Source organism: Argopecten irradians, chromosome 1 (genome assembly GCF_041381155.1).
Source record: "Argopecten irradians isolate NY chromosome 1, Ai_NY, whole genome shotgun sequence".
In the NCBI taxonomy this organism is placed as follows: Eukaryota; Metazoa; Mollusca; class Bivalvia; order Pectinida; family Pectinidae; genus Argopecten; species Argopecten irradians.
In genome coordinates this window covers 17100657-17127240 of record NC_091134.1, presented here as the reverse complement: position 1 = coordinate 17127240, position 26584 = coordinate 17100657, and the positions used below count along the sequence as shown (strand labels likewise).

General features: G+C 37.2%; 2 protein-coding genes across 3 annotated transcripts in view; one reads left to right on the top strand and one right to left on the bottom strand.

The window, feature by feature from the left end:
* Positions 1-530: 530 nt before the first annotated feature.
* LOC138315413 (uncharacterized) lies at positions 531-15284 on the bottom strand. The gene is made up of 3 exons (XM_069256461.1): positions 15205-15284; positions 6862-6979; positions 531-2767 (listed from the first exon to the last, which is right to left on the bottom strand). The coding sequence occupies exons 2-3, from the start codon at positions 6920-6922 to the stop codon at positions 531-533; spliced, it is 2298 nt and encodes a 765-aa protein (XP_069112562.1). The 5' UTR covers positions 6923-6979; positions 15205-15284.
* A 49-nt stretch (positions 15285-15333) lies between these two features.
* The window catches only part of LOC138319164 (uncharacterized), a 169700-nt gene continuing 158449 nt past the window's right edge, over positions 15334-26584 (top strand). Inside the window, exons 1-4 of one of the 2 annotated variants that reach the window (XM_069262118.1) lie at positions 15334-15572; positions 16898-17019; positions 23954-25159; positions 26194-26394. In XM_069262118.1, coding sequence (XP_069118219.1) covers positions 16962-17019; positions 23954-25159; positions 26194-26394 — 1465 coding nt within the window. In that variant the 5' untranslated portion in view covers positions 15334-15572; positions 16898-16961. Of the gene's footprint in view, positions 15573-15661; positions 15855-16897; positions 17020-23953; positions 25160-26193; positions 26395-26584 lie in introns of those variants that run through there. The other variant, XM_069262110.1, reaches the window with a different exon arrangement.

Sequence of the window (26584 nt, the reverse complement as noted above, 5' to 3'; positions counted from 1 at the left end):
TTGTTGACCGATTGGTCCCAAAATGCAATATGCACAACAAGGGCCCTAGAGGAACCTACATGTAAAATTTGAGAGAGAGCCCTTTAGTACTTTTTGAGAAATTGCGGTAACAAACTTTAACTATCAAAATCCAAGATGGTACTGGCAGTGGCAGCCATCTTGTTAATCGATCAGTCTCAAAATGAAATATGCACAACTAGGGTCCTAGGAAAACCTACATATGAAATTTGAGAGAGGGCCCCCTGAAAGAAATAGAGGTAACAAACTTTAGCTTTATTTTTACTCTGATCTTATCAAATATCATTTTCGGTGCTAAACCTGTAACAAACTTTAACTAATTTCCTTAAAACGATTTTCCGTCGTGGGGCTTCGCCCCCCTGAACGCCCTAACAAAATGAAAGCTTTATTTTTACTCTGATCTTCAATATTCTGGAATCACCATATTAATAAGAAAAGAGAAATTTAAATTGATGTCTACTTTTTGTCAAAAGTACATCTACTGTCTTGAACTAGGAATCATCAAGTACTCCTTATAGATATGCTAGATGTAAATAATCTACACAATTCTTACCACACATCATTATGTCCTTTCCAGCTCCAATAGGATTCATACGACGATCTACAGGACACATCACAGCATAAACATCTGCCTCTGTTATGTTTCCCGGGACCAACATCATGTATGGAGATTTACTCACAATCCAGGTATGTGATGGACAAGGTTTCTTGGCAACTATTTCTTTTTCCACAGATATATAACAATGGTTAACAGCCTCAAATTTGGACTGTTCACGTTCAGTTGCAAGAACATTTGGAAGAAACATCATTGTTTCAGAGTCACTTTGAATTTCACCAGTTTCTTTTTCTAAAACAGATTTTGCAATGTCAATATTTTGTCTTCGTCCAAATATCTCAATCTGATTTTTGTTTCCTGTCGGTCTTAATTCGATACCAAAATCTTCTTGCAGTTTTTTTACAAACTTTGGATTTCTCTCAAGGACAAACCTACAAATTCCTTCTGGCATTTCCAGCAGCACTGAAACTGAAGTGTTGAGTTCTTCATGAAATGCTTTCATCACAGGGAGAATGTCTTTCATGGCATCTGCTGTTGCAACTAAACATACATCATCGGTTTTGGAAAATATATTGACTTTTCCATGGTGCTTTTGTCGCACCTTCATGACATCCTTTTCTTCTAAGAGTCTTTTTACATGGGTAAATTTCTTGCTTAGAGACACTAAGGATACACTTTCATCAATGATCTTCCCAGCATTCACTGCTTCTTTCACAGGAAGTGTGTATACATCAACAGTATCACCATTTGATCCAATTTTCCAGACACATCTTAGATGTTTCTTACCAAGCTCCTGATTAACATAATGTTCTGCTTCCTTATTTCTGAGGAGAGCAGCACAATCTGACTGTAATGATACAGTGACTTTGGCTTTCTTTACCCTGTCAAGGATCTCCTTTATTTCCTCTACAATCTTTGTCAAATCCCCTTCCAATGCTTCAATCACAAAACAGTTATTTTCAATGGTACAACGTCGTTCTGGAACTTTACTACAAGCGTCAGCTATACTCAAAGCTTTCCACAATTCCAGGTCTAACTCCTGAACTTGTAATCTCTCAGGTAACTTCTTTGACTCCTTGGCAGCAGATTGCCGGTGATGTTCACTACCATCAGATTCATCTGGGTAAGTTGATTGCAACCATCGTATTATATGATCCATAACATCTGTGGTAGCTGCCACATGGGTGTTTTCTTTTGTATGTCTAACAAAGACTTTCCCAAGTTGTGATTCATTCAATCCAAACCTTTTTGACGAAGTTTCTCTCAGCTGTGTATACTCTCTCGCTGACAAGACTTCTTCTTTGATATTTTCTTCTATTTTGACATGAGCTTCCTCCAAGTCTTTCTTTTGTGAACACATTAGCTGTAGTTGTCCGGATGACACAACTTCCCATACACAGGGTATCTTGTTTGCCTGCAATGCTTCGTTAACATAGGTTTTCACTCCAGGTTTGGAAAGAAGCCCTGTTTTAACTGGTGACATTTTAAGTATTTCTGTACATATTCCACTGATAAACTGGGCAATCGCTTTTCTGCACTTCTCAGCGTCATTCTGTGCTCCTGTATATATGACTTTTGTGTTGCAGTCCAACAGACGAATTGAATCATTTGGAAAATCTCGTCTCAGCTTATCTAGAAATCCGAATTCTCTGAGAAGAATTCCATGGGATTTAGAATCTAGATGTATAACATTTTCTTTGGCTTTCTTCGTCATTTCTTCATTTTGAATGGCGGCTTTTGTTTTTCTGAAAATGTCATAAACAGTTTGGTGGAAACCCACTATATATAAACAGTCATGACTCTCATCATAGAATACATCAGCTTTACCATCTATACATTCAGGAGTTAGATATGAAAGGGATCTCTGAAGTGAATATTCAGTATTTCCAGATGATAGCTCCAATTTTCTAACCTCTATGAGGTTTTGAAATTTTGAAATCCATTCTTTAACATTTTCTAAGCACTTTTCAACAAAGCCATCATTTGAAATATAAATATAAGGCACTCCATTGTGGTTCTCATATTCCCAGCCATTAGGTTTGGTGAGATCATCCTTATAGTGTTTGAACAAGAACTGTATCAGGCAAATGTCATCCTGTAGATCAAAATATCCTGTTAAATTGCTTTTCTTTTTCATAATGTACACCCTGTTTGAGGTCCAAACTCTATCAACTTGGTCTGTGTGGGAGGGACCTGCAAACAACAAAACAGCAAAGCGTGTTTATAGTGAACACATACATGTATTTCATTATTTTATGTAACAATAATAGCCAGATGATCAGTTTGATTATATGAGGCTCACAGGTCACAACTGCTAATTACCAATTAATGGCAATATGGTCCTGGTCCTGTCTATATATATATAAACAATGACTTAGATTGTTTAACATCAAATGTAATGTTCATATACCAGTAAATCGATGACCAGATGTATTCTTAAGGATGGGAGAAAACCAGAGTTCCCAGAGAAAACCTGAGTGACAGGGCACATGACCCCTGACCTATTCCTATCCTTTACAGGAATTAAAAATTAAAAAAAAAATATGGCTATGTGTATTGAACAAGAGGCCCAGAGGGCCATTATTTATTGTATCGCTCACCTGGTTTGTAATGCCAAGTAATGTTCTGAATATAAGTTCATTGTTTCTTTTCTGAAGGAATTTGGAAATTTACTTCTAATTCCCCTATTGGGCCCCACTCTTTCTGCTCCAGGGTGTCAAAGCCAAAATTTATACGAATTCTGTTAACCCCATGGATGTTTTTGGTCAAATTTGGTTACAATCCATGCAGAACTCTAGGACAAGTAGCAATTTTTAGGATTTACCTCTATTTCCCTTATTGGGCCCCGCCCTTCCTGCCCCAGGGGGGTCTGAGCCAAAATTTATACAAGTTCTGCTCCTCTTCCCACAAGGATGTTTCTGACAAATTTGGTTACAATCCTTGCAGAATTCTAGGACAAGTAGCGATTAATAGGATTTACCTCTATTTCCCCTATTGGGTCCCACCCCTCTTGCCCACGGGGGGGTCAGAGCCAAAATTTATACAAGTTCTGTTCCCCTTCCCCCAAGGATATTTCTGGCCAAATTTGGTTACAATCCATTCAGAACTCTAGGACAAGTAGGGATTTATAGGATTTACCTCTATTTCCCCTATTGGGCCCCACCCCTCCTGCCCCCGGAAGTCAGAGCTAAAATTTATACCAGTTTTGTTCCCCTTCCCCCAAGGATGTTTCTGGCCAAATTTGGTTACAATCCATGCAGAACTATAGGACAAGTAGCAATTTATAGGATTTACCTCTATTACCCCTATTGGGCCCCGTCCCTCCTGCCCCCAGGGGGATCAGAGCCAAAATTTATACAAGTTCTGTTCCCCTTCCCCCAAGGATGTTTCTGGCCAAATTTGGTTACAATCCATGCAGAACTCTAGGACAAGTAGCGATTTATAGGATTTACCTCTATTTCCCCTATTGGGCCCCACCCCTTCTGCCCCCGGGGGATCAGAGCCAAAATTTAAATATTGGTTACAATCCATGCAGAACTGTAGGACAAGTAGCAATTCATAAGATTTACCTCTATTTCCCCTATTAGGCCCCACCCCTAATTCCCCCATGGGGGTCAGAGCCAAAATGTATACAAGTTCTGTTCCCCTTCCTACAAAGATGTTTCTGGCCAAATTTGGTTACAATCCATGCAGAACTGTAGGACAAGTAGCAATTTATATGTTTTACCTCTATTACCCCTATTGGGCCCCACCCCTCCTGCCCCCGCGGGGTCAGAGCTAAAATTTATAAAAGTTCTGTTCCCCTTCCCCCAAGGATGTTTCTGGCCAAATTTGGTTACAATCAATGCAGAATTCTAGGACAAGTAACAATTTATAGGATTTACCTCTATTTCCCCTATTGGGCCCCGCCCCTCCTGCCCCCGGGGGGTCAGAGCCAAAATTTATACAAGTTCTGTTCCCCTTCCCCCAAAGATGTTTATGGCCAAATTTGGTTATAATCCACGCAGAACTCTAGGACAAGTAGCGATTTATATGTTTTACCTCTTTTACCCCTATTGGGCCCGCCCCTCCTGCCCCCGGGGGTTCAGAGCCAAAATTTATATAAGTTCCGTTTCCCTTCCCCCAAGGATGTTTCTGGCCAAATTTGGTTACAATCCATCCAGAACTCTTTTACTAGTAGCGATTTAAAGCAAATGTTGATGGACAGACAACGGACGGATGGACGGATGATGGACGCCGCGCCATGACATAAGCTCACCGGCCCTTCGGGTCAGGTGAGCTAAAAATAGAATTAAGTTTTTACAAAAAAATATAAAAGTATGTTTAAATCAAAGTCAATCTGATTAAAATACAGATCCTCATTACCACTACGTTGGATAAGAGGATCTGAGAAAATCCCATTAGGGGTCATCTCAATGTGACCTTTGGAAATAGCCAATCATACTGTTGCTTGCAAAATCTTGACAGTGAAATTAAAGGGATGAAATAGTTTGCAAGTATGTCAGAATTATATCCATGTGCATAGTTATCTTGCCCAGACAGCACAACAAAGCTATTTGTATATGTATATTGGTGCAAAATGGCGTTGTCAAGTGATTTGGTAATACTGTAAAACCCCTCTAACTCGAACCCGGATTCCTCGAATACCCCCTATTCGTCGAACTGGTCGTACGGTCCCGACCGTCTCTCTATATAATCTAAGTAACAAAACCCCGGATAGCTCGAACAGCTATTCGTCAAATACCCCTTATTTCTCGAACAGAAATATGTCCTTGTTGCATCAAATACATAGTATTTACCCATGTATTCGTCGAACAGGTGTTCGGCCCTTGAGATTTTTTTACCTGTGTCACACCTGACTGCACCGACCGACATGGATAATTGCTCACGATCTTGTGTTTATACAGTTGGCGTGTCAAGCCTTGAGGTAATTAAGAGATTAACGGTGTCATTATTACCTACCTACACGATCGCAAGTCGTTGTTTGATGCTAACTATATTTAAATATTTCAGAAAAGGCATTAAGTTATTGATGTTTCTCTCGTAATAATCTTATATAATCGTAATATTGCTATCAATACAACACTTAAATAAAGAAATCCAAAATGCTGAAAGATAGGGTAATTAAAATGTCATTGCCGCGCATTGTTTGTTATAGTTTGAAACCGGACATTTTAACTGTCGACCTTGAACAACCTCGGATGAGTCGAATAACCTGTATTCCTCGAACTATTGACCTGGTCCCCTGCAGTTCGAGTTATAGGGGTTTTACTGTATGTAGAAAATGGATTTGACCTGTAGTACAAGTGGTATAAAGGTCATCTGGACGTGACCCCTCATGGGATATTGTCAGATCCTCTATTGAACGGAGTGGTTGTAAGGATCTGTATTTTAATTAGATTGAAATCAAAATTGAAATCAAAATACCACATTAATAAGACCATCCAATGGTAGTGGTTCAGGATTGATGTATATCCATGTCTTTCTGATTCATGTTTAATAACTATCATTAACAGCTTTCAGTGTGTATGTCACAGGAGCAATTACTTTGGGAAACAACATCAGCTGATACCCTCAATTCACAGAACGCCGATTAATTTCTGATATGAAAGTTTTTACAAATCTCTACTAAATGTATATTGAGCTTTTAAACAAAATGGCAAATATCAGAAATTTGTTATTAATGATTATTAGAAAACAGAAATTGGTTGGCATAGTTGAGAAGAGTAAAAAGAATTTTTCAAACATGCTGAGTAATTCCTTCCAGGTCAAGCATGTGCATTTCCAGACCAATATTGTAAACATTTCATTTTATTTTTGTTTTTCTTACAAAAGAGCGCCAATAACATGCATGGACACACTTGTCTGGAAACCAAAGACATTTATTACTGTTATGATATATTTTCTCTTGTTGTTATATTTTGCACCTGCTTATATATTGTCAGATAAAAATACAGAATTAATGTTAGGGATATAATAACCTGTCACATAAGGCGGGGTATTAGAAAAGGTGTATATACATGTACAATTCTAGGTGGTAAAGAGTTTACAGATAAGAAAATAATAAATCCTTTTAAAGTCAAATAGCAAAATTTTAACTGATTAGGATTCAATTTTATCATTAAAAATTAATTTTAGAACAATGATAATATAAGACTTTTTCATATGTGGATATGAAGGATACATGGATATTCTACCCGAGGGTCTCAAAATATTGTAAAACTCGAGGCTAGCCGAGGGTTTTACAACATTTTGTGATCCCAAGATTATTTTATCACCATATTTACCTGAACGGGGAGGAGTCCATTTTTCTTGGAGAGGAGTCCATTGATACCCTCCTTCAGCCATGTTTTACTGTTGTTCAAGTTTTTCTTTACATCACAATTGATTCATCTCGTCAAAACCCTTCAACAAGAAACACTAATATGTTATTAAATAAACAAGAGGCCCATTGGGCCTGTATCACTCACCTGTTTCAAACTAAGAACATAAGCTACCAACTTGAAGGCTTTAGAATTAAACTTAATCTATTTATTTCTACAGATGGATTTTAAAGAATTTGCTATATTTCCCCAATAGGGCCCCACCCCTCAGGCCCCTGGGGGAACAACCCCACCATTTCTACAAAATTGGTTTCAATTCACCCAAGGAAGTTTCAGATTAAATTAGAACTAAATTCCTTCATTGCTACAGAAGAAGAAGGATTTAAAAGAATTTGCTGTATTTCCCCTTTTTGGGCCCCACCCCTCAGGCCCCTGGGGGGCCAGGGTCAGCGTTTATACAAGATTGTTTCACTTCACCCACAGAAGCTTAAGAGCAAATTTAAGAACTAAATCCCTTCATTCCTACAGAAGAAGAAGGATTTGAAAGAATTTGCTATATTTCCCTTATTGGCCCCAACCTCAGGCCCCTTGGGGGCAAGGTCAGCGTTTATACAAGACTGGTTCCCCTTCACCAAAGGAAGCTTCAGACCAAATTTGGTGAAAATCCATTCAGCCTTTTATGACTAGTAGGGATTTTTGTGAAAAGTTGACGGACGACGGACGCCGCGCCATTACATAAGATCACTGGCCCTTCGGGCCAGGTGAGCTAAAAAATTGGTCAGCAACATCTAATGCAGTATACTGTTGTTGCTTTACTGTTAAATTATTATTGGATTCTTTATATAAACAAGAGGCCCAAAGGGCCTTAACGGTTGTCTGACTACCTTGGCAATAGTAAAATTAATTATATATGGTGTCACTTTGTCAGGACCATGACAGGATCATTTTCAATTTCTTTCAACAAATTTTATTTTAAAAAGAGGCCCAAGGGCCTTAACATATAGGAAATTCATTATATATAGTGTCATGGTAGCCATCTTCGATTTTGGATCAACCAGAGATGTAACAATACTTTGTCGGGACCATGTCAGGATCATTTCATGCAAGTTTCAGCCAAATCGCACCGGTAGAACTTGAAAAGTTCAAAATGTGTTTTCAAGATGGCAGCTGTGGCAGCCATCTTGAATTTCGGATCAACCCGAAAAATACCAACACTTTGTCGGGACCATGTCAGGATCATTTCATGTAAGTTTCAGTTAAATCGCACTTGTAGAACTTGAGAAGAAGTTCAAAATGTGAAAAGTTAACGCACGGCAGACGGCGCACAGCGGACGACGGACAAAACATGACGACTATAGGTCATCCTGACCCTTCGGGTCAGATGACCTAACAATATATTACAGATGAGAACAATATGACCACATTATTTAAAACTTTTCTTGCCTTTCCTCTAACAATTCAGAAGTGTCCTATGGACATAACAAGAATAAAGTAATTTTTGATATACATTCAATATATCCATGACTTTTATTAAAGGTAGGTTTCGCCCAACCAAATAAATATTTTCTAATTTTCATATTTTCAAATGTCTTGAATACAAAATTGAAGGAAATCCTTGATTTATTACGATGTCAGGTTGACAGGCTAGTATGCAAATGAAGCTGCGATGAATTGTGTTGTCAGGTTTCGTGCATGCGCATTGTTACGCACTAAAAGTAAACACAATGGCTGAACGAAAATGTGTGAGAAAAAAAGTGTTATAGATTATATGATATGTATAAACAATCCATCGCACTTCAATTTATTGTTGTTGTTTTTTTACTAAACATGCCGTGGCAAGACTGTCACTTCTATCTGATATTTTGTTGCACGCTTCCGTTTGGTGATGCGGCCTCGTTTTGTAGGAGCATTTTCTTGGTCAAGATAGGCAACCAACCACCCATATTGTTCGTTGTATGCATCGAATATGACCTGAAGATTATATCTATGTACAAGATAAATTTCAGTTTTGTAGTCTTTAAATTCCTACCTTTAAGGTTTTATGCTTTAATTTTCATACTGACAACTGAATCAAGAAAATCTTTTCATTATGTTATTCACTATCAAAATTTACCAGTTTTTGAGAATTACATACCTACAATACAAGTTTCATACTCCAATAAATAACTGTATGGCAAAACTAGTTCTACAAATTTAATGATATGAATATAATGCATGCAATATATCACAAGTGTATAAGCAATTACGTTCATGAATATTTCTTATGTATGATGAAGTAAATTTTACACATAATACACTAAACAAGAGGCCTAGAGGGCCTGTATCGCTCACCTGGTTTGTAATGCCAAGTACTGTTGTGAATACTGGTTCACTGTTTCTTTTCTGAAGGAATTTGAATATTTACCTCTAATTCCCCTATTGGGCCCCGCCCCTCCTGCCCCGAGGGGGTCAGAGCCAAAATTTATACAAGATCTGTTCCCCTTCTCCCAAGGATGTTTGTGACCAAATTTGGTTACAATCCACACAGAACTCTAGGACAAGTAGTGATTTATAGGATTTACCTCTATTTCCCCTATTGGGCCCGGCCCTTCCTGCCCCCGGGGGGTCAGAGCCCAAATTCATACAAGTTCTGTTCCCCTTCCCCCAAGGATGTTAGAGGCCAAATTTGGTTACAATCCATGTAGAACTCTATGACTAGTATCGATTTAAAGGAAATGTTGACGGACGGACAGACGGAAGGACTCGGTGTAGCATGATTGAGTTGCTTATGGATACTTGTATGTGTATAAGCCAAGCTACAAGAGTCGGACGAGAGGAAAATAATATGACCTGTTCTATAACCTCTAGACCACCAGACCCTAAGTTGCTGATAAGACTTTTTCAGCAGAATTCTTAACTAGATTATCTCCCCCTAGTTTAAAATTTAGAATCAGGCATGTAGTAGAGACAAAAATAATCAAGCCAAATTTGAGTGATTTTTTTCAAATATTCTAGAGACTGGTGGCCAGTCTATATAACCCCCAACTCGGTGTAGGCAAGAACTACAAGAGCTGGAAGAGGGTTTAGACCAAGAAGCACTGGTAGCCCGAGATACTCTGGCCCTGACACCAGACTTAGACATTATAACAGATAGATGTCTGGCGTAGGGCCAGAGCGCAGTAGTACTCGAAAACCTAGAATAAGCCGATACTGTTTTGTATCGGGCCAGGTCATCTCCGATTCAGACTTCTTACAGAATATTACCACCGAGAATCGCCACTTACCTTGGTCTTTTCAACAAATGAATAATTTATCTACTCACAGTCATCAATTTCATCACATATGCACGTTCTATAGTGTCAACACAGTAGTTTCTTTTCCGCAACTTTAAATTTCCCTCGTCGTTGTCGCCATTTTCTCATAGTATGCAAATCACCTTTAATCTCAACGGATTGCCATATTTGGGTAGATATAATATTCATCTGTTTAATAGACTAAGGTTAGTGATGCTTCTCGGTGGTCAGTCTGAATCGGAGATGACCTGACCCGATACCAAACGGTGTCGGCTTATTCCAGGTTTTCGAGTACTACTGCGCTCTGGCCCTACGCCAGACATCTATCTGTTATAATGTCTAAGTCTGGTGTCAGGGCCAGAGTATCTCGGGCTAGAAGCAATGGTAGACCTAAAGTGTTCTAAAAAGTTCTCCCATTGAGCTGTTTTCATACCATGTTTACTTATGGCTGTTTTGTGTAGACCTGACAAACTTTATGTTTAGGTTCCAAATTTGATGTTCAAGTATTCCGCTTGGTGTTTAACCTCTGGGATTACTATTTAGCTTTCAAACTTATTGTGTAGGTCACCAGCGCACTGTTCTTGACACAAACTGGTGTGTAGGTGTGGCGGCCTGAATGTGCGGTTTTAAACTACATGTGCAGGTATTAAACATTGTGTCGCGCCACAGGAGGCTCATCGACGGCTGAACTCCTATGACCGACTGATCATTACAACATGCGTTCATACAAGCGCTTGCAGTCTTCGTCATTGATTGGTCAGATGGGTAGATTAGACCACACCCACTGGGATGGCCTAAATTGGCTTGGCTTACGTATTGTCAAATAGAGAGAAAAATACAGGTAAGTTGATAACTTTTCACAAGGACGTGGCAGTGAAAAATGAATGATACCATTGTAAAGGGAATTATTTAATCTCCATTTCGGTGTACAATATCAAAATCTCTGGGCTGTGTCAAAAAATGAAAACGAAAGTTGCCAGTTATTATGTAGTATACCTATATAACTAAACTACTGAAGTGAAACCAGCAGTGGGCGGAGCTTAAGGTGATTAGTGCTGTCACTAATACTTACCATATGAATAGATCTTAGTGCAAGGACGTGCCTTTCATGAATTCTGAGATTGAGTAAGGAATCTATATATGTACAGAATGTAAACTGTATATGTCATCATGGACCAAGGACGTAGATGACAATAAATCCTTGATGTAGGCGTAATGGACAAAATGACAAGTATGTAATGGATATTAACCGAAGAGGAAGTATATCAATGCATACTGACTCTGATGTAAAAGTGTACACTGAACGGAAAATAATATTTGGTAAGTGATTCTGTTTGATACCATGACATTACAGACAAGAATGTTGAAGGTACTATATGCATATGCTAAACCTTCAACTCAGTGTATATCAGTACTACAAGAGCCGGAAGAGGGTACCTGTGATAGCTAGGTGATGTACCTCAACTTGGTGTAGTTGTACACAAGAGCCGGAAGAAGGATATTGCAACAAATTCTGCATCTTCAACTCCGTGTAACTGTGGAGTACAGGGAGTTCTACCTTAATCCATGCTGTAGTTACGACAACCTATTACCTAACATTTTACAGTATAAGACGAACACAGTCCATCTTTGTAGAACCTATATACACATCTGTAATTCAAAGTCTGCTTTTTTTCAGTTATCCAATTTATATAATTATTCCATAGGGATAAGACATGTATAGTGCATTGCTTCCAGGTATCTATAGGTACATTCTATATCAGTGGGTGATCGAGTGGTGTAGTGGTTAAGCCACTCACTTTTCAAATAGACGGTGGAGGTTCAATTTCCTGCATGGACATGAAAAGGTCAGGGGTCACCTGCCTGATCATAAGGGTCTCCTCCCACTCTAAGAACCCTTGCATATTTTCATCTGGGCCATCTAAAGTGATTTGTATAATAATTTAAGTTTATATATTCTATATCGGGAAAGGTTTTTTTCAGGACAATGAACAGAAATACACTCTACTATACGAAATTTAACTGAGGCATTATATTTTGCCCCGCTGTTAATTTTATTTACAACATACCTATAAAAGTTTGTATTGTAACTATTCCTCTAAAAGCAAGTTCCCTTACCCTAAAACTACCAATGCAAATCATAATCATTCTAGTGAAAATATTGTGATTATAATGCAATGTGGCTTGTGCTAGGTTACACTATGTTCATGTAGGCAACAACAATCATGCTTCAGGCCATTGTGGACCTAACATGTTCCAAAGCTGCCCAACATTGACTTGTAATTGAATAGGCAGACTGGAAAACAGGTTAAGAGATTTATAAGATTGTAAAATGTAAGGAAGCTCAACAGATAGTAACTGAACCTGGAGGGTATATCAATATACTGTGTATACGTGGAAATTTACATGAGGGGAAAATTTACGCTAATTACACAAAGTTCTCTCAATCGCAAAAATTTCCCCCATGCAAAACATTTTCTAAATTTTACGATGAAATTAATTCATAAGAGCATATAAGTAACAAATTCCAATTACCGTAATTCTATTTCTTAATCAAGCACTTAATTTATGACAGGCCGTAGGAAAACACTTTTCATTGGCAAACAAACAACCGATATAGGGATAACACCTTCTCTGTCTAACATAAATCTTATAATTAGAAAACAATAGACCAACGGCCAATTCCACATCCAGTTGTTCACGGATCGCCGCATGGCAGGTATGTATAAAAGCACGAGTGACATTGGTCAGAATAAAGGGACAATTAAAGGGACAATTCACTCAGGCTAATTCTTTTACATAACCAAGAAGCAAAATATAGCATTAATGTATTGTTCTACATTTCTTATGAAACATTTAACGTAAAACATTGACCAATTCCATGACATTGTTAAGTATTTTAATTAATATCGTTGAAATATCAAATCGTTGATCAATACGATTAAGCAAGTACAATATGGACGCTGTACCCATACCCAAGCCAAAGTCACGCACGTTAAACAAATAAACTACATAACCACTGAGAAGGTGATAAAATGATTTTTAGGCAAGACAATTCACCTAATAAGGTAAACACACTACTGTCATAGCGATTTGAGCAGTTCTAGACAAAAGTTGCATTCCTCTACGAGCAAGGGACAGGGTTCGACATACAAGAAGTTCGACCACAATGTGTAATGGCGGACAGCGAGCGAGTCTGAACATCTTCACACATGTCACAACCATGGGCTTTTCAGGCATATTACAGTAAAACCGACTGATCTAATTTTCATTAGAACTGGGTTTTTCCGGTATATGTACAAATTTTAATGTTCTCTTAGACTGAATTGTCCCTTTAACGTTAATAAATAGTAGCCACAACGGTAAATATAATGATATGTATTCATATTTTACAATTATACACCAACTGTAATAATCTTTTGACTTGTCAAATAGTAATTAAGAGAGGTAACCAAATTATTTTAATAATTTACTTGGAGGTCATTAGATCACGAAAATAACCTCCACGCTTATAGTTTACTGAAGGAAATTGCAAATTTAACCACCCACGAAAATTTCCACATTTCCAGTATACATATATCATATAGCTGTATCTGTTAACCACGACCTTAGTGCATGTTTAATCTCCAAAAGCATACAGCTAGCTTACCCTTTCCTCCTCATCAACAAAAAATACACAGTGCATGTAACTGTCGTTACCATAGGGAACAAGTTGGTAAACCTAGTATTAAAAGTATTAATAAGAATTTTTATATACTTGTAAAGTGTATTAATTAATGATTCTGGATCAGATCAATCGTCAGCGACAAGGGTAGCTCAATTGGCAGTGAAATCAGGTTTTTATGGAAGGGCCTCCAAGTTTAACAAGTCAAGCAGTCGAAAGGTCTTTTCCTCCTACATTTATAGTATTGTGACTCAATATGTGCGAACGTCTGTACATGTAAACCCGCTTTGATATGTACATTGTATGAATGCATGTACATAACAAGAGCTGTTGGAGAACAGCAAAGCTCGCCTATTCAGAAGAAGTTGATGTTCAAGTATTTACTATTTAAAAATATCAAGCAGTGCCCTCAGTCTATATTATTTTGCCTCCAACAGAAGTTGAAATGTCTATTTTTGCAGTATAAAATTTTTTATGGTAAACACAGACAATGTTATGAGTCTATGTGAAAAAACTTAAACATGGAAATATGACAAATTAACAGACTCAAAAACCCCCTAAAGGGCCCCAAATTGGTTGTATTATCACGTTCAGCATCCATACACATTAGGAAAATAAAATCATAAACATTTATGATGACTTAAGCTTAAACAATAGACAAAATAGAAACTTGCTCAAAAACTTTAACATGGAAATATGACAAATTAACAGACTCAAAAAAAACCTAAAGGGCCCCAAATTGGTTGTATTATCACGTTCAGCATCCATACACATTAGGAAAATAAAATCATAAACATTTATGATGACTTAAGCTTAAACAATTGACGAAACAGAAACTTGCTCAAAAACTTTAACGTGAAATGGGACGCCAACGCTGACGCCGGGGTGACAACATTAGCTCCCCCTATTTCTTCGAATAGGCGAGCTAAAAATATATTGAAGTAATATATATATCTAGTCACTGCTAAGGTGTCTAAAGGTAAAAATATAGATTTGAAGAATGATTTAGATTACGTATCTCAAAGACAAAAATAAAAAATAATGCAATCATGGTGCAGCACTTAACTTACATTGATAACTACTGTGTGCATGATTAAAATTAATCCATTTATCTGTTTTATGTGACAAACGCATTTTGCGGTTGATTGAAAATATTAAGAACAGTAAATTACATTAAAAATAAGTTTATAATGCGTTGATTAATGTATGACATAGGACAAATAAAATCTTTGAAGTCTACTTTCGGTTTGGAAACGGATTTGTAAACTGACACTATTAAGTCCGTCTCTAATCGAAATATTTCAATGATACAAGACAAATTGTTTGATAAAATTGAAATATCTTCGCTTTTGGTGTTTTTGGTCAACTCACCATTTATTCGACATATTTGCAAAGAGCGTCACATCGTCCCTTGCTATTCTTCGAATATGGACGCCTAGTTTCGACAGAAACGAAAGTAGAAATACCAATAACTCCCTCTGTCCAATCAAATCACAGGATACATCGAAAGATATACCCTCAACCCAGTCAGGCGACAGGAGTTATATGTGAATATGCTTCGTTTAAAATACTTACTATGCCTTTTCAGAACTACTAGGTATTCGAGTTGTTGTAAATTGGTTTGAGCAATTCATTATTTGGAATGACAATCATCAGATGTTCAACAGCAAGATCGAATTTGATCACGCACAGGTATCTGCTTAAAGAACATGAGACAAATGATTCTATTGGTCAATTCTGTAAGTGAGTTTTTTCCTCGTTTTTTAATAAAACAATAATGTGAAGGTAACTTAACCTTATATATTATATATTTTCTACACAGCCTTACTAAAACTGATGTGAAACTTGGTCTTTCTGGTGATGTTAAAATAATGACTGTTTTGATATAGTGAAAACGAAAGTACAGTAGCATATATGCGTCCTCGGCTGCTCTTTGCATGTCCTGTTGAGTTGGGAAGTACAAATTTATAAGTTGTAACTTGCGTTGTATAGATTACAGTATCATAATGTACAGGTCTAATGTAAGTAGGCCTATATTTTGTTCACGTAGTTCATGCTTTTGTGTTTAATAGTCAAACATGAAATTTTATAGTTTATCTTTCCATACAATATGTACTTTCACTTTGGTCTGATAGTCTGGGTGTAAGATTCTGCATGTACATTCTGCATGTACATGTGCATTTTAAAATATGCATATGATTGTATCAAGGACTCAACAGTTCAATTTATCTAAGAAACTTTTATTTCATACTAGAACTGCTAAAGTATTTGTGGTGCTGGTCAAATAAAAATAGTTAATCGGACACTGATTGGACTAAGGGTTAAATGCCCAATGGTCTCCCAGTGAGCCCAAACTGGAATTTTCTGATGATAAAACCAATTAATTATTTACTGGTTTTAGTATTCATAATAAAAATAAGGAAGTGCAACAAAACATGTGAAAAAGTAAATAAAAATATGTAAAAATATTATACACTGGTTATAACACTGCAAATTGCAATGCATGACATAGTCTCATTGATTAATGCAGAAACGTTTATTATAGAGATTGGCAACTCCACCATTTTTACAATCGGCAAATGTACCTCTGTATGTGGCTAAGGTTTTTTTGGATATATTCTTAAATAGTCCAATTCCGGAAAATGACTTTGATATGTTAAAAATAATCAATAATTTTCAGATGGTATATGAGTTAATGCATGATTTTGCAAAAAAAAAAAAATATATAATATTTTAACTTGTATACTAATAAAACAAAATGTACTTCTGGATTTGAATGTCTGATTTTTGAAAAACCATGTAAATTGCTTAATTTCATGCTAATTGTCACATCTGGCCATATCAGATATAATATTTAAACTTTGCATTGATAAAAGAATATCATGTTTAAAATTATACACTTAAAAGAAGTAATCCGAGGGGAAATGCCTATAAACCAGAGGTCCCTCTGCCTGTCAAGAAAGACAATGAATGAGTTTCCAATCTCTATGTATGTATGTTTCTTATAATGTCGTAAATCTGCTTGATTCTCTTTAATAAAAGTAAAACTCTTTTCTCTTCACAGAAGTTCTAAAATATTAGATATGACTGATCCATGAAATCCTCTGCTATCTTAGCACATTACAAGTATGAGTGATACCAAGCTTCAGTCTAAAAAGACAACATCTAGATTTCTACAACACAAAGGTATCTGTAGTACAAACCCTAGGTTTTTAGGTCACCTGAGACGAAGTCTCAAGTGACCTATTCTAATCGCCTTTTGTCCGTCGTCGTGCGTCGTGCGTCGTCCGTCGTGTGTTCGTAAACAATTTACATTTTCGACTTCTTCTCAAAAATCGTTGAAGCAATTTCAATGAAATTTTGCACAAACCTTCTAAGGCATAAGGCCAATCAAAATTGTGAATTATATGACCCCCACCCCCCAGGGTGCTGTGGGAGGGGCCAAAAGAGGTAAAATTGACTAAAATTTCAAAAATCTTCTCCTCCATGTGGTAGAATCAAATACTCTTCATAGATAGAAAGGTCTCAAGGCCCTCTACAAAAATTGTGAATTATATGACCCTGGGGTCTCAGGTTTCCTCCTGGGGAGGGGGTTAAGTTTACTATAGTTTATATAGTGAAAACACATTTTGGAGCATTACTTGGTCATTTATAATAGAAAATTAGTCAAATGTTGTCAGAATTATCCCTATGAAATGGCCATTGAATTCTATTTACAAATTTTCCATGACTGCCTCCCAGGGGCCTTAGGGGCGGGGCCAAAAGGGGTCAAATAGGCTAAAACTTCAAAAATCTTCTTCTAAAATTCTGGAACTGGTAGAATAAAATACTCTTCATAGATGTAAAGGTCTTAAGGTCCTTCACAAAATTTGTGAATTATATGACCCTGGGGTCTCATGTTTCCCCCTGGGGAGGGGGTCAAGTTAGCTATAGTTTATATAGGAAAAACACATATATGAATGTTTTTTGCTTATTTTTCATAGGAAATTAGTAAAACTGGGTTAGAATGTTTAGTCTGAGATAGCATTTTATCGTCATAACCATATTAGTCCTGGCTGACCTCCAGGGGCCTTAGGGGCGGGGCCAAAAAAGGGTCAAATAGGCTAAAACTTCAAAAATCTTCCTCTGAATTCACAGATTTGATGGAACCTGATACTCTTCATAGATTGGAAGGTCTTAAGGACCTTTACAAAAATTGTGAATCTCATTGCCCTGGGATCTCTGGATTTTCCCCTGGGTAGGGTGTCAAATTTACTATAGTTTATAGAGGAAAAACACATTTATGAACTTTATTTGCTTTGTTTTCATAGGAAATTAGTCAAATTTGGTTAGAATTATTAGCCTGAAATAGAATTTTAACACCATATCCATATTTGTCCAGGCCTCGGGCCGACCCCCAGGGGCCAGAGGGGCAGGGCCAAAAGGGGTCAAATAGGCTAAAACTTCAAAAATTTTATTCTGAATTCACAGATTTGATGGAACCAAATAATCTTCATAGATTAAAAAAGTGAAATTTATGAAATCACTGACATTGACTGACTTCTTGTTTGGTTTTGTTGTTTAACATTGGCAAAGCAAATTGGAATTTTAAGCATAAGGTTTGGTAACATGATACACTATCAAAATGAAAAACAAAAAATAAAAAATTCTAAAAGGTTCAACTTTAAAGTTTATTCTAATTCGTAAATACTTTTTACAGATTTGAACCAACTTTGCAATGCTTTTCTGTAGCAGCACACAGGTGACCGTCAAGGCCTCATGGGCCTCTTGTTTGTATATATGGTTGCTTTTAATTACATTATTGGATAATAGCGATGTTAACACAGGGATATCAGTAAAGTTATTGGTAGAGGATGTTAACACAGGGAGATCACTAAAGTTATTGGTAGAGTATGTTAACATAGGGAGATCAGTAAAGTTATTGGTAGAGTATGTTAACACAGGGATATCAGTAAAGTTATTGGTAGAGGATGTTAACATAGGGAGATCAGTAAAGTTATTGGTAGATGATGTTAACACAGGGAGATCAGTAAAGTTATTGGTAGAGGATGTTAACACAGGGAGATCAGTAAAGTTATTGGTAGAGGATGTTAACACAGGGAGATCAGTAAAGTTATTGGTAGAGGATGTTAACACAGGGAGATCAGTAAAGTTATTGGTAGAGGATGTTAACACAGGGAGATCAGTAAAGTTATTGGTAGGGATGTTAACACAGGGAGATCAGTAAAGTTATTGGTAGAGGATGTTAACACAGGGAGATCAGTAAAGTTATTGGTAGAGGATGTTAACACAGGGAGATCAGTAAAGTTATTGGTAGAGGATGTTAACACAGGGAGATCAGTAAAGTTATTGGTAGAGGATGTTAACACAGGGAGATCAGTAAAGTTATTGGTAGGGATGTTAACACAGGGAGATCAGTAAAGTTATTGGTAGAGGATGTTAACACAGGGAGATCAGTAAAGTTATTGGTAGGGATGTTAACACAGGGAGATCAGTAAAGTTATTGGTAGGGATGTTAACAGGAGATCAGTAAAGTTATTGGTAGAGATGTTAACACAGGGAGATCAGTAAGTTATTGGTAGAGGATGTTAACACAGGGAGATCAGTAAAGTTATTGGTAGAGGATGTTAACACAGGGAGATCAGTAAAGTTAGGTAGGAGTTAAACAGGATCAGTAAAGTATTGGTAGAGGATGTTAACACAGGGAGATCAGTAAAGTTATTGGTAGGGATGTTAACACAGGGAGATCAGTAAAGTTATTGGTAGAGGATGTTAACACAGGGAGATCAGTAAAGTTATTGGTAGAGGATGTTAACACAGGGAGATCAGTAAAGTTATTGGTAGGGATGTTAACACAGGGAGATCAGTAAAGTTATTGGTAGGGATGTTAACACAGGGAGATCAGTAAAGTTATTGGTAGAGGATGTTAACACAGGGAGATCAGTAAAGTTATTGGTAGAGGATGTTAACACAGGGAGATCAGTAAAGTTATTGGTAGTGGATGTTAACACAGGGAGATCAGTAAAGTTATTGGTAGAGGATGTTAACACAGGGAGATCAGTAAATTATTGGTAGGGATGTTAACAGATCAGTAAAGTTATTGGTAGAGGATGTTAACACAGGGAGATCAGTAAAGTTATTGGTAGAGGATGTTAACACAGGGAGATCAGTAAAGTTATTGGTAGAGGATGTTAACACAGGGAGATCAGTAAAGTTATTGGTAGAGGATGTTAACACAGGGAGATCAGTAAAGTTATTGGTAGAGGATGTTAACACAGGGAGATCAGTAAAGTTATTGGTAGAGGATGTTAACACAGGGAGATCAGTAAAGTTATTGGTAGAGGATGTTAACACAGGGGGATCAGTAAAGTTATTGGTAGGGATGTTAACACAGGGAGATCAGTAAAGTTATTGGTAGTGATGTTAACACAGGGAGATCAGTAAAGTTATTGGTAGAGGATGTTAACACAGGGAGATCAGTAAAGTTATTGGTAGGGATGTTAACACAGGGAGATCAGTAAAGTTGTTGGTAGAGGATGTTAACACAGGGAGATCAGTAAAGTTATTGGTAGAGGATGTTAACACAGGGAGATTATTTGGTAGGTGACACGGGATAAAGTTATTGGTAGAGGATGTTAACACAGGGAGATCAGTAAAGTTATTGGTAGAGGATGTTAACACAGGGAGATCAGTAAAGTTATTGGTAGAGGATGTTAACACAGGGAGATCAGTAAAGTTATTGGTAGGGATGTTAACACAGGGAGATCAGTAAAGTTATTGGTAGAGGATGTTAACACAGGGAGATCAGTAAAGTTATTGGTAGAGGATGTTAACACAGGGAGATCAGTAAAGTTATTGGTAGAGGATGTTAACACAGGGAGATCAGTAAAGTTATTGGTAGAGGATGTTAACACAGGGAGATCAGTAAAGTTATTGGTAGAGGATGTTAACACAGGGAGATCAGTAAAGTTATTGGTAGGGATGTTAACACAGGGAGATCAGTAAAGTTATTGGTAGGGATGTTAACACAGGGAGATCAGTAAAGTTATTGGTAGAGGATGTTAACACAGGGAGATCAGTAAAGTTATTGGTAGAGGATGTTAACACAGGGAGATCAGTAAAGTTATTGGTAGAGGATGTTAACACAGGGAGATCAGTAAAGTTATTGGTAGGGATGTTAACACAGGGAGATCAGTAAAGTTATTGGTAGAGGATGTTAACACAGGGAGATCAGTAAAGTTATTGGTAGAGGATGTTAACACAGGGAGATCAGTAAAGTTATTGGTAGAGGATGTTAACACAGGGAGATCAGTAAAGTTATTGGTAGGGATGTTAACACAGGGAGATCAGTAAAGTTATTGGTAGAGGATGTTAACACAGGGAGATCAGTAAAGTTATTGGTAGAGGATGTTAACACAGGGAGATCAGTAAAGTTATTGGTAGAGGATGTTAACACAGGGAGATCAGTAAAGTTATTGGTAGAGGATGTTAACACAGAGAGATCAGTAAAGTTATTGGTAGAGGATGTTAACACAGGGAGATCAGTAAAGTTATTGGTAGAGGATGTTAACACAGGGAGATCAGTAAAGTTATTGGTAGGGATGTTAACACAGGGAGATCAGTAAAGTTATTGGTAGGGATGTTAACACAGGGAGATCAGTAAAGTTATTGGTAGTGTTAACACAGGGAGATCAGTAAAGTTATTGGTAGGGATGTTAACACAGGAGATCAGTAAAGTTATTGGTAGGATGTTAACACAGGGAGATCAGTAAAGTTATTGGTAGAGGATGTTAACACAGGGAGATCAGTAAAGTTATTGGTAGAGGATGTTAACACAGGGAGATCAGTAAAGTTATTGGTAGAGGATGTTAACACAGGGAGATCAGTAAAGTTATTGGTAGAGGATGTTAACACAGGGAGATCAGTAAAGTTATTGGTAGAGGATGTTAACACAGGGAGATCAGTAAAGTTATTGGTAGAGGATGTTAACACAGGGAGATCAGTAAAGTTATTGGTAGGGATGTTAACACAGGGAGATCAGTAAAGTTATTGGTAGGGATGTTAACACAGGGAGATCAGTAAAGTTATTGGTAGAGGATGTTAACACAGGGAGATCAGTAAAGTTATTGGTAGAGGATGTTAACACAGGGAGATCAGTAAAGTTATTGGTAGAGGATGTTAACACAGGGAGATCAGTAAAGTTATTGGTAGAGGATGTTAACACAGGGGGATCAGTAAAGTTATTGGTAGGGATGTTAACACAGGGAGATCAGTAAAGTTATTGGTAGAGGATGTTAACACAGGGAGATCAGTAAAGTTATTGGTAGAGGATGTTAACACAGGGAGATCAGTAAAGTTATTGGTAGAGGATGTTAACACAGGGAGATCAGTAAAGTTATTGGTAGAGGATGTTAACACAGGGAGATCAGTAAAGTTATTGGTAGAGGATGTTAACACAGGGAGATCAGTAAAGTTATTGGTAGAGGATGTTAACACAGGGAGATCAGTAAAGTTATTGGTAGAGGATGTTAACACAGGGAGATCAGTAAAGTTATTGGTAGAGGATGTTAACACAGGGAGATCAGTAAAGTTATTGGTAGAGGATGTTAACACAGGGAGATCAGTAAAGTTATTGGTAGAGGATGTTAACACAGGGAGATCAGTAAAGTTATTGGTAACACAGGATGTTAGATCACAGGGAGAAAAAGTTATTGGTAGAGGATGTTAACACAGGGAGATCAGTAAAGTTATTGGTAGGGATGTAACACAGGGAGATCAGTAAAGTTATTGGTAGAGGATGTTAACACAGGGAGATCAGTAAAGTTATTGGTAGAGGATGTTAACACAGGGAGATCAGTAAAGTTATTGGTAGAGGATGTTAACACAGGGAGATCAGTAAAGTTATTGGTAGGGATGTTAACACAGGGAGATCAGATAACAGTTATTGGTAGAGGATGTTAACACAGGGAGATCAGTAAAGTTATTGGTAGAGGATGTTAACACAGGGAGATCAGTAAAGTTATTGGTAGAGGATGTTAACACAGGGAGATCAGTAAAGTTATTGGTAGAGGATGTTAACACAGGGAGATCAGTAAAGTTATTGGTAGAGGATGTTAACACAGGGAGATCAGTAAAGTTATTGGTAGGAGGATGTTAACACAGGAGATCAGTAAAGTTATTGGTAGAGGATGTTAACACAGGGAGATCAGTAAAGTTATTGGTAGGGATGTTAACACAGGGAGATCAGTAAAGTTATTGGTAGAGGATGTTAACACAGGGAGATCAGTAAAGTTATTGGTAGTGGATGTTAACACAGAGAGATCAGTAAAGTTATTGGTAGAGGATGTTAACACAGGGAGATCAGTAAAGTTATTGGTAGAGGATGTTAACACAGGGAGATCAGTACAGTTATTGGTAGAGGATGTTAACACAGGGGGATCAGTAAAGTTGTTGGTAGGGATGTTAACACAGGGAGATCAGTAAAGTTATTGGTAGAGGATGTTAACATAGGGAGATCAGTAAAGTTATTGGTAGAGGATGTTAACACAGGGAGATCAGTAAAGTTATTGGTAGAGGATGTTAACACAGGGAGATCAGTAAAGTTATTGGTAGAGTATTGTTATGTAACACAGGGAGATCAGTAAAGTTATTGGTAGAGGATGTTAACACAGGGAGATCAGTAAAGTTATTGGTAGAGGATGTTAACACAGGGAGATCAGTAAAGTTATTGGTAGAGGATGTTAACACAGGGGATCAGTAAAGTTATTGGTAGAGGATGTTAACAGTAAAAGTTATTGGTAGGGATGTTAACACAGGGAGATCAGTAAAGTTATTGGTAGAGGATGTTAACACAGAGAGATCAGTAAAGTTATTGGTAGAGGATATTAACATATGTAATCTGACTCACAGTGCAATTAATTTTTTTCGTAAAGACTCTGTTTTGATATGCTAACCAGCATATCATGTATGATGCTGAAATGTCCATCAGGATGAAATCAGGCTCTTAATGTAGCTGTTTTGAATGTGACATTGTATTCAATTTTTCATCGATAGAAATATGAAAATGATATTCATTCAAGATATATTTACTAGTTTATGAAATGGTTTCTTCTGATTACAGATTCTAAAGGTTTTTCTGTAGAAAAAACATGTTCAGTGATAAAAATAAAAATAGAGAAACCAGAAGATGAAGAAAAAGAAAAGATGAGTTTTTGTCCCAAAGGCAATTGCCATGTTCTACACTTCTTGTGTAAGCATGAACTGGCAAAGATTGCTGGGGAGCAGGGCTGGAAATTCATTCTTGAGGAAAAAGATGGAAAACTAGTAGCTAAGCTCTTGGTGAAAAATGAGACCGCCATTGAGGAATGTCGAGATAAATTGAGGAAATTTATAACCAAAGTTCTTCCAAATTTATGTCAAGTGAATTTCGACCTTTCACCGCTGAGCAGTACCACACATAGTAACAGTGGAAATGAAGCTAGCAACCAGGGCTCTGACTATGACAACAGAGAGCATAGTGACAAGGTCCATAGCAACAGAAACCATGACAACAACGATCCACTACAGAAATCACTGGCTTGTCTTTTGCCATTAGTTGCTGGTGTACAAAATCGGGCTCACCTTCTCTACAACAAAGATTCAAATTGTCTTGTTATAACTGGCGAAACCGAAACGGTTAAACAGTTATATATGAAGGCAAAGGCAAAGCTGTACATCATTACCATGAAAACAGGTTTTAGGTCAACATTGCAAGGACACCTGTTAAAAACATTTGGGATCATTGATCGACTTAAAGGTCAGTATCCCGATGTTGGTGCCGTTCTAGAAGATTGCAATACCAAATTATCCTGGACCGGAACAGAGGAAAACATCACAATATGTCGGCAAGAGATGGAAAAGTTAATTGGGGAGATTAAAACACTCAACTTCCCAGTATCAGCAATGCTGCAAAAGCTGCTTTCAGTTCCAGAAATAAAATCTCTGATTGACACTTTACTGCAGAAGGAAGGCATTATTTGTGTGTGGCAAGTGAACGAGGCCAGACATGTTCAGGTTTGGTCAGTAAAATCTTCATCTGCAAAGCTTTTTGAACTCAAAATAAGGGAGAACTTCAAAGAACAATCCTTTTCAGTAAAGGACTTTCCATTTGTTTTAGAGGTTTCAAGCTCAGGATTTGGGCTTTCTGCTGAAGAAATGAAGCATGTTTTAGTGGAAGAAACCAATGATGCTGTTAATGTGGCAGCCATGTCAAACACCATGCAAAAGATTATACAGCATTTACAGACAATGGAGGATCCACATTCAGCTGGAAACTCAGGCAGTGAAGGTAAATGTCTTGTCAAAGAAGGAGATAAATGTTTTATCAAAGAAGAAGGTAAATGTATTGTCAAAGAAGAAGGTAAATGTATTGTCAAAGAAGAAGGTAAATGTATTGTCAAAGAAGAAGGTAAATGTATTGTCAAAGAACAAGGTAAATGTATTGTCAAAGAAGAAGGTAAATGTATTGTCAAAGAAGAAGGTAAATGTATTGTCAAAGAAGAAGGTAAATGTATTGTAAAAGAACAAGGTAAATGTTTTGTCAAAGAACAAGGTAAATGTCTTGTCAAAGAAGAAGGTAAATGTTTTTTCAATGTCTTGTCAAAGAACAAGGTACATGTTTTGTCAAAGAACAAGGTAAATGTATTGTCAAAGAAGAAGGTAAATGTATTGTCAAAGAAGAAGGTAAATGTCTTGTCAAAGAAGAGGTATGTATTGTCAAAGAAGAGGTATGTATTGTCAAAGAAGAAGGTACATGTTTTGAAAAAAATGCATGGTCACAATCACTAGTTTTCAGCACTTAGCTTAGTTAATTGACCTTTTGCAGGTGTTGATTCTCAATAATATTTTATTTTTTGGCCAGCATGATTTGTTTTGTTTTGGTGAAGTATCGGTATAAAGTATGAAAGACAAATATTTCAATAATAATATCCTCTATTTTAAAGTGATTGTGTCAACTGTTCTTGATTTTACATCTCAGGCCAAAAATGTGTCTACATCTTGTTGATCTGATAGATAGAATTAGGACCTATTGGTGTTTGGTAGTCCACAGGACCCCTAGCCATGACCATTTTAGTGGTCCTTCCTATATTTTGGTAGTATCGGACCTCTGAATCAACATTGATATTGACCCTTGTTCAGAATCCCCCTTACAAAATTTATGAAATTGCATCTCATCAAAGCAGAAAATAATAACAAAGTATTGGGGGAAAAAAATGACTTGCTTGAAAGATCACTGAAAAGTACATGTTAGAGAGAAAGATCTACCATGCAGATACTCCAGTTGAGTTAAGATGTAAAGAATCAAAATGTTCCTTTTGATAGAGGGAGATAACCCTGCTGGGATTCAGAAAAATTCCTGTACCATAGAAGTACGAGGGATGAGTCAGCATACTTCAGATGATACAGTAGAACTCTACTTTGAGAGCAGGAGAGCAGCAGGTCAACCAGTCGACATTGAAAAATTTAATGCATCAAAACGAGAGAAAGATGGAGTTATCTTCATTACTTATGAAACTGCTGAAGGTAAAAATTTCAACAATATGACCTTGGTGTTTAGTCTAGTGAAAAGCACATGCAAAATAAATATAGGTTACACAATGAGGGGTTGATGGTTATGGAACTTATTTCACACAAGTGACTTAGTTTTTAAAAGTTACAAAAGACACTAGTTAGTGGCGGTTTTGACTTTTGAAGAATAACTTACCAGAGTGAA

What these genes read in the sequence shown, in the direction of transcription:
- LOC138315413 (XM_069256461.1), bottom strand. Translation starts at nt 6,922, where the DNA reads ATGGCTGAAGGAGGGTATCAATGGACTCCTCTCCAAGAAAAATGGACT. An exon ending in ATGGACTCCTCCCCGTTCAG is followed by an intron (nt 2,768 to 6,861) that starts GTAAATATGGTG and finishes TGTTGTTTGCAG; the next exon opens with GTCCCTCCCACACAGACCAA.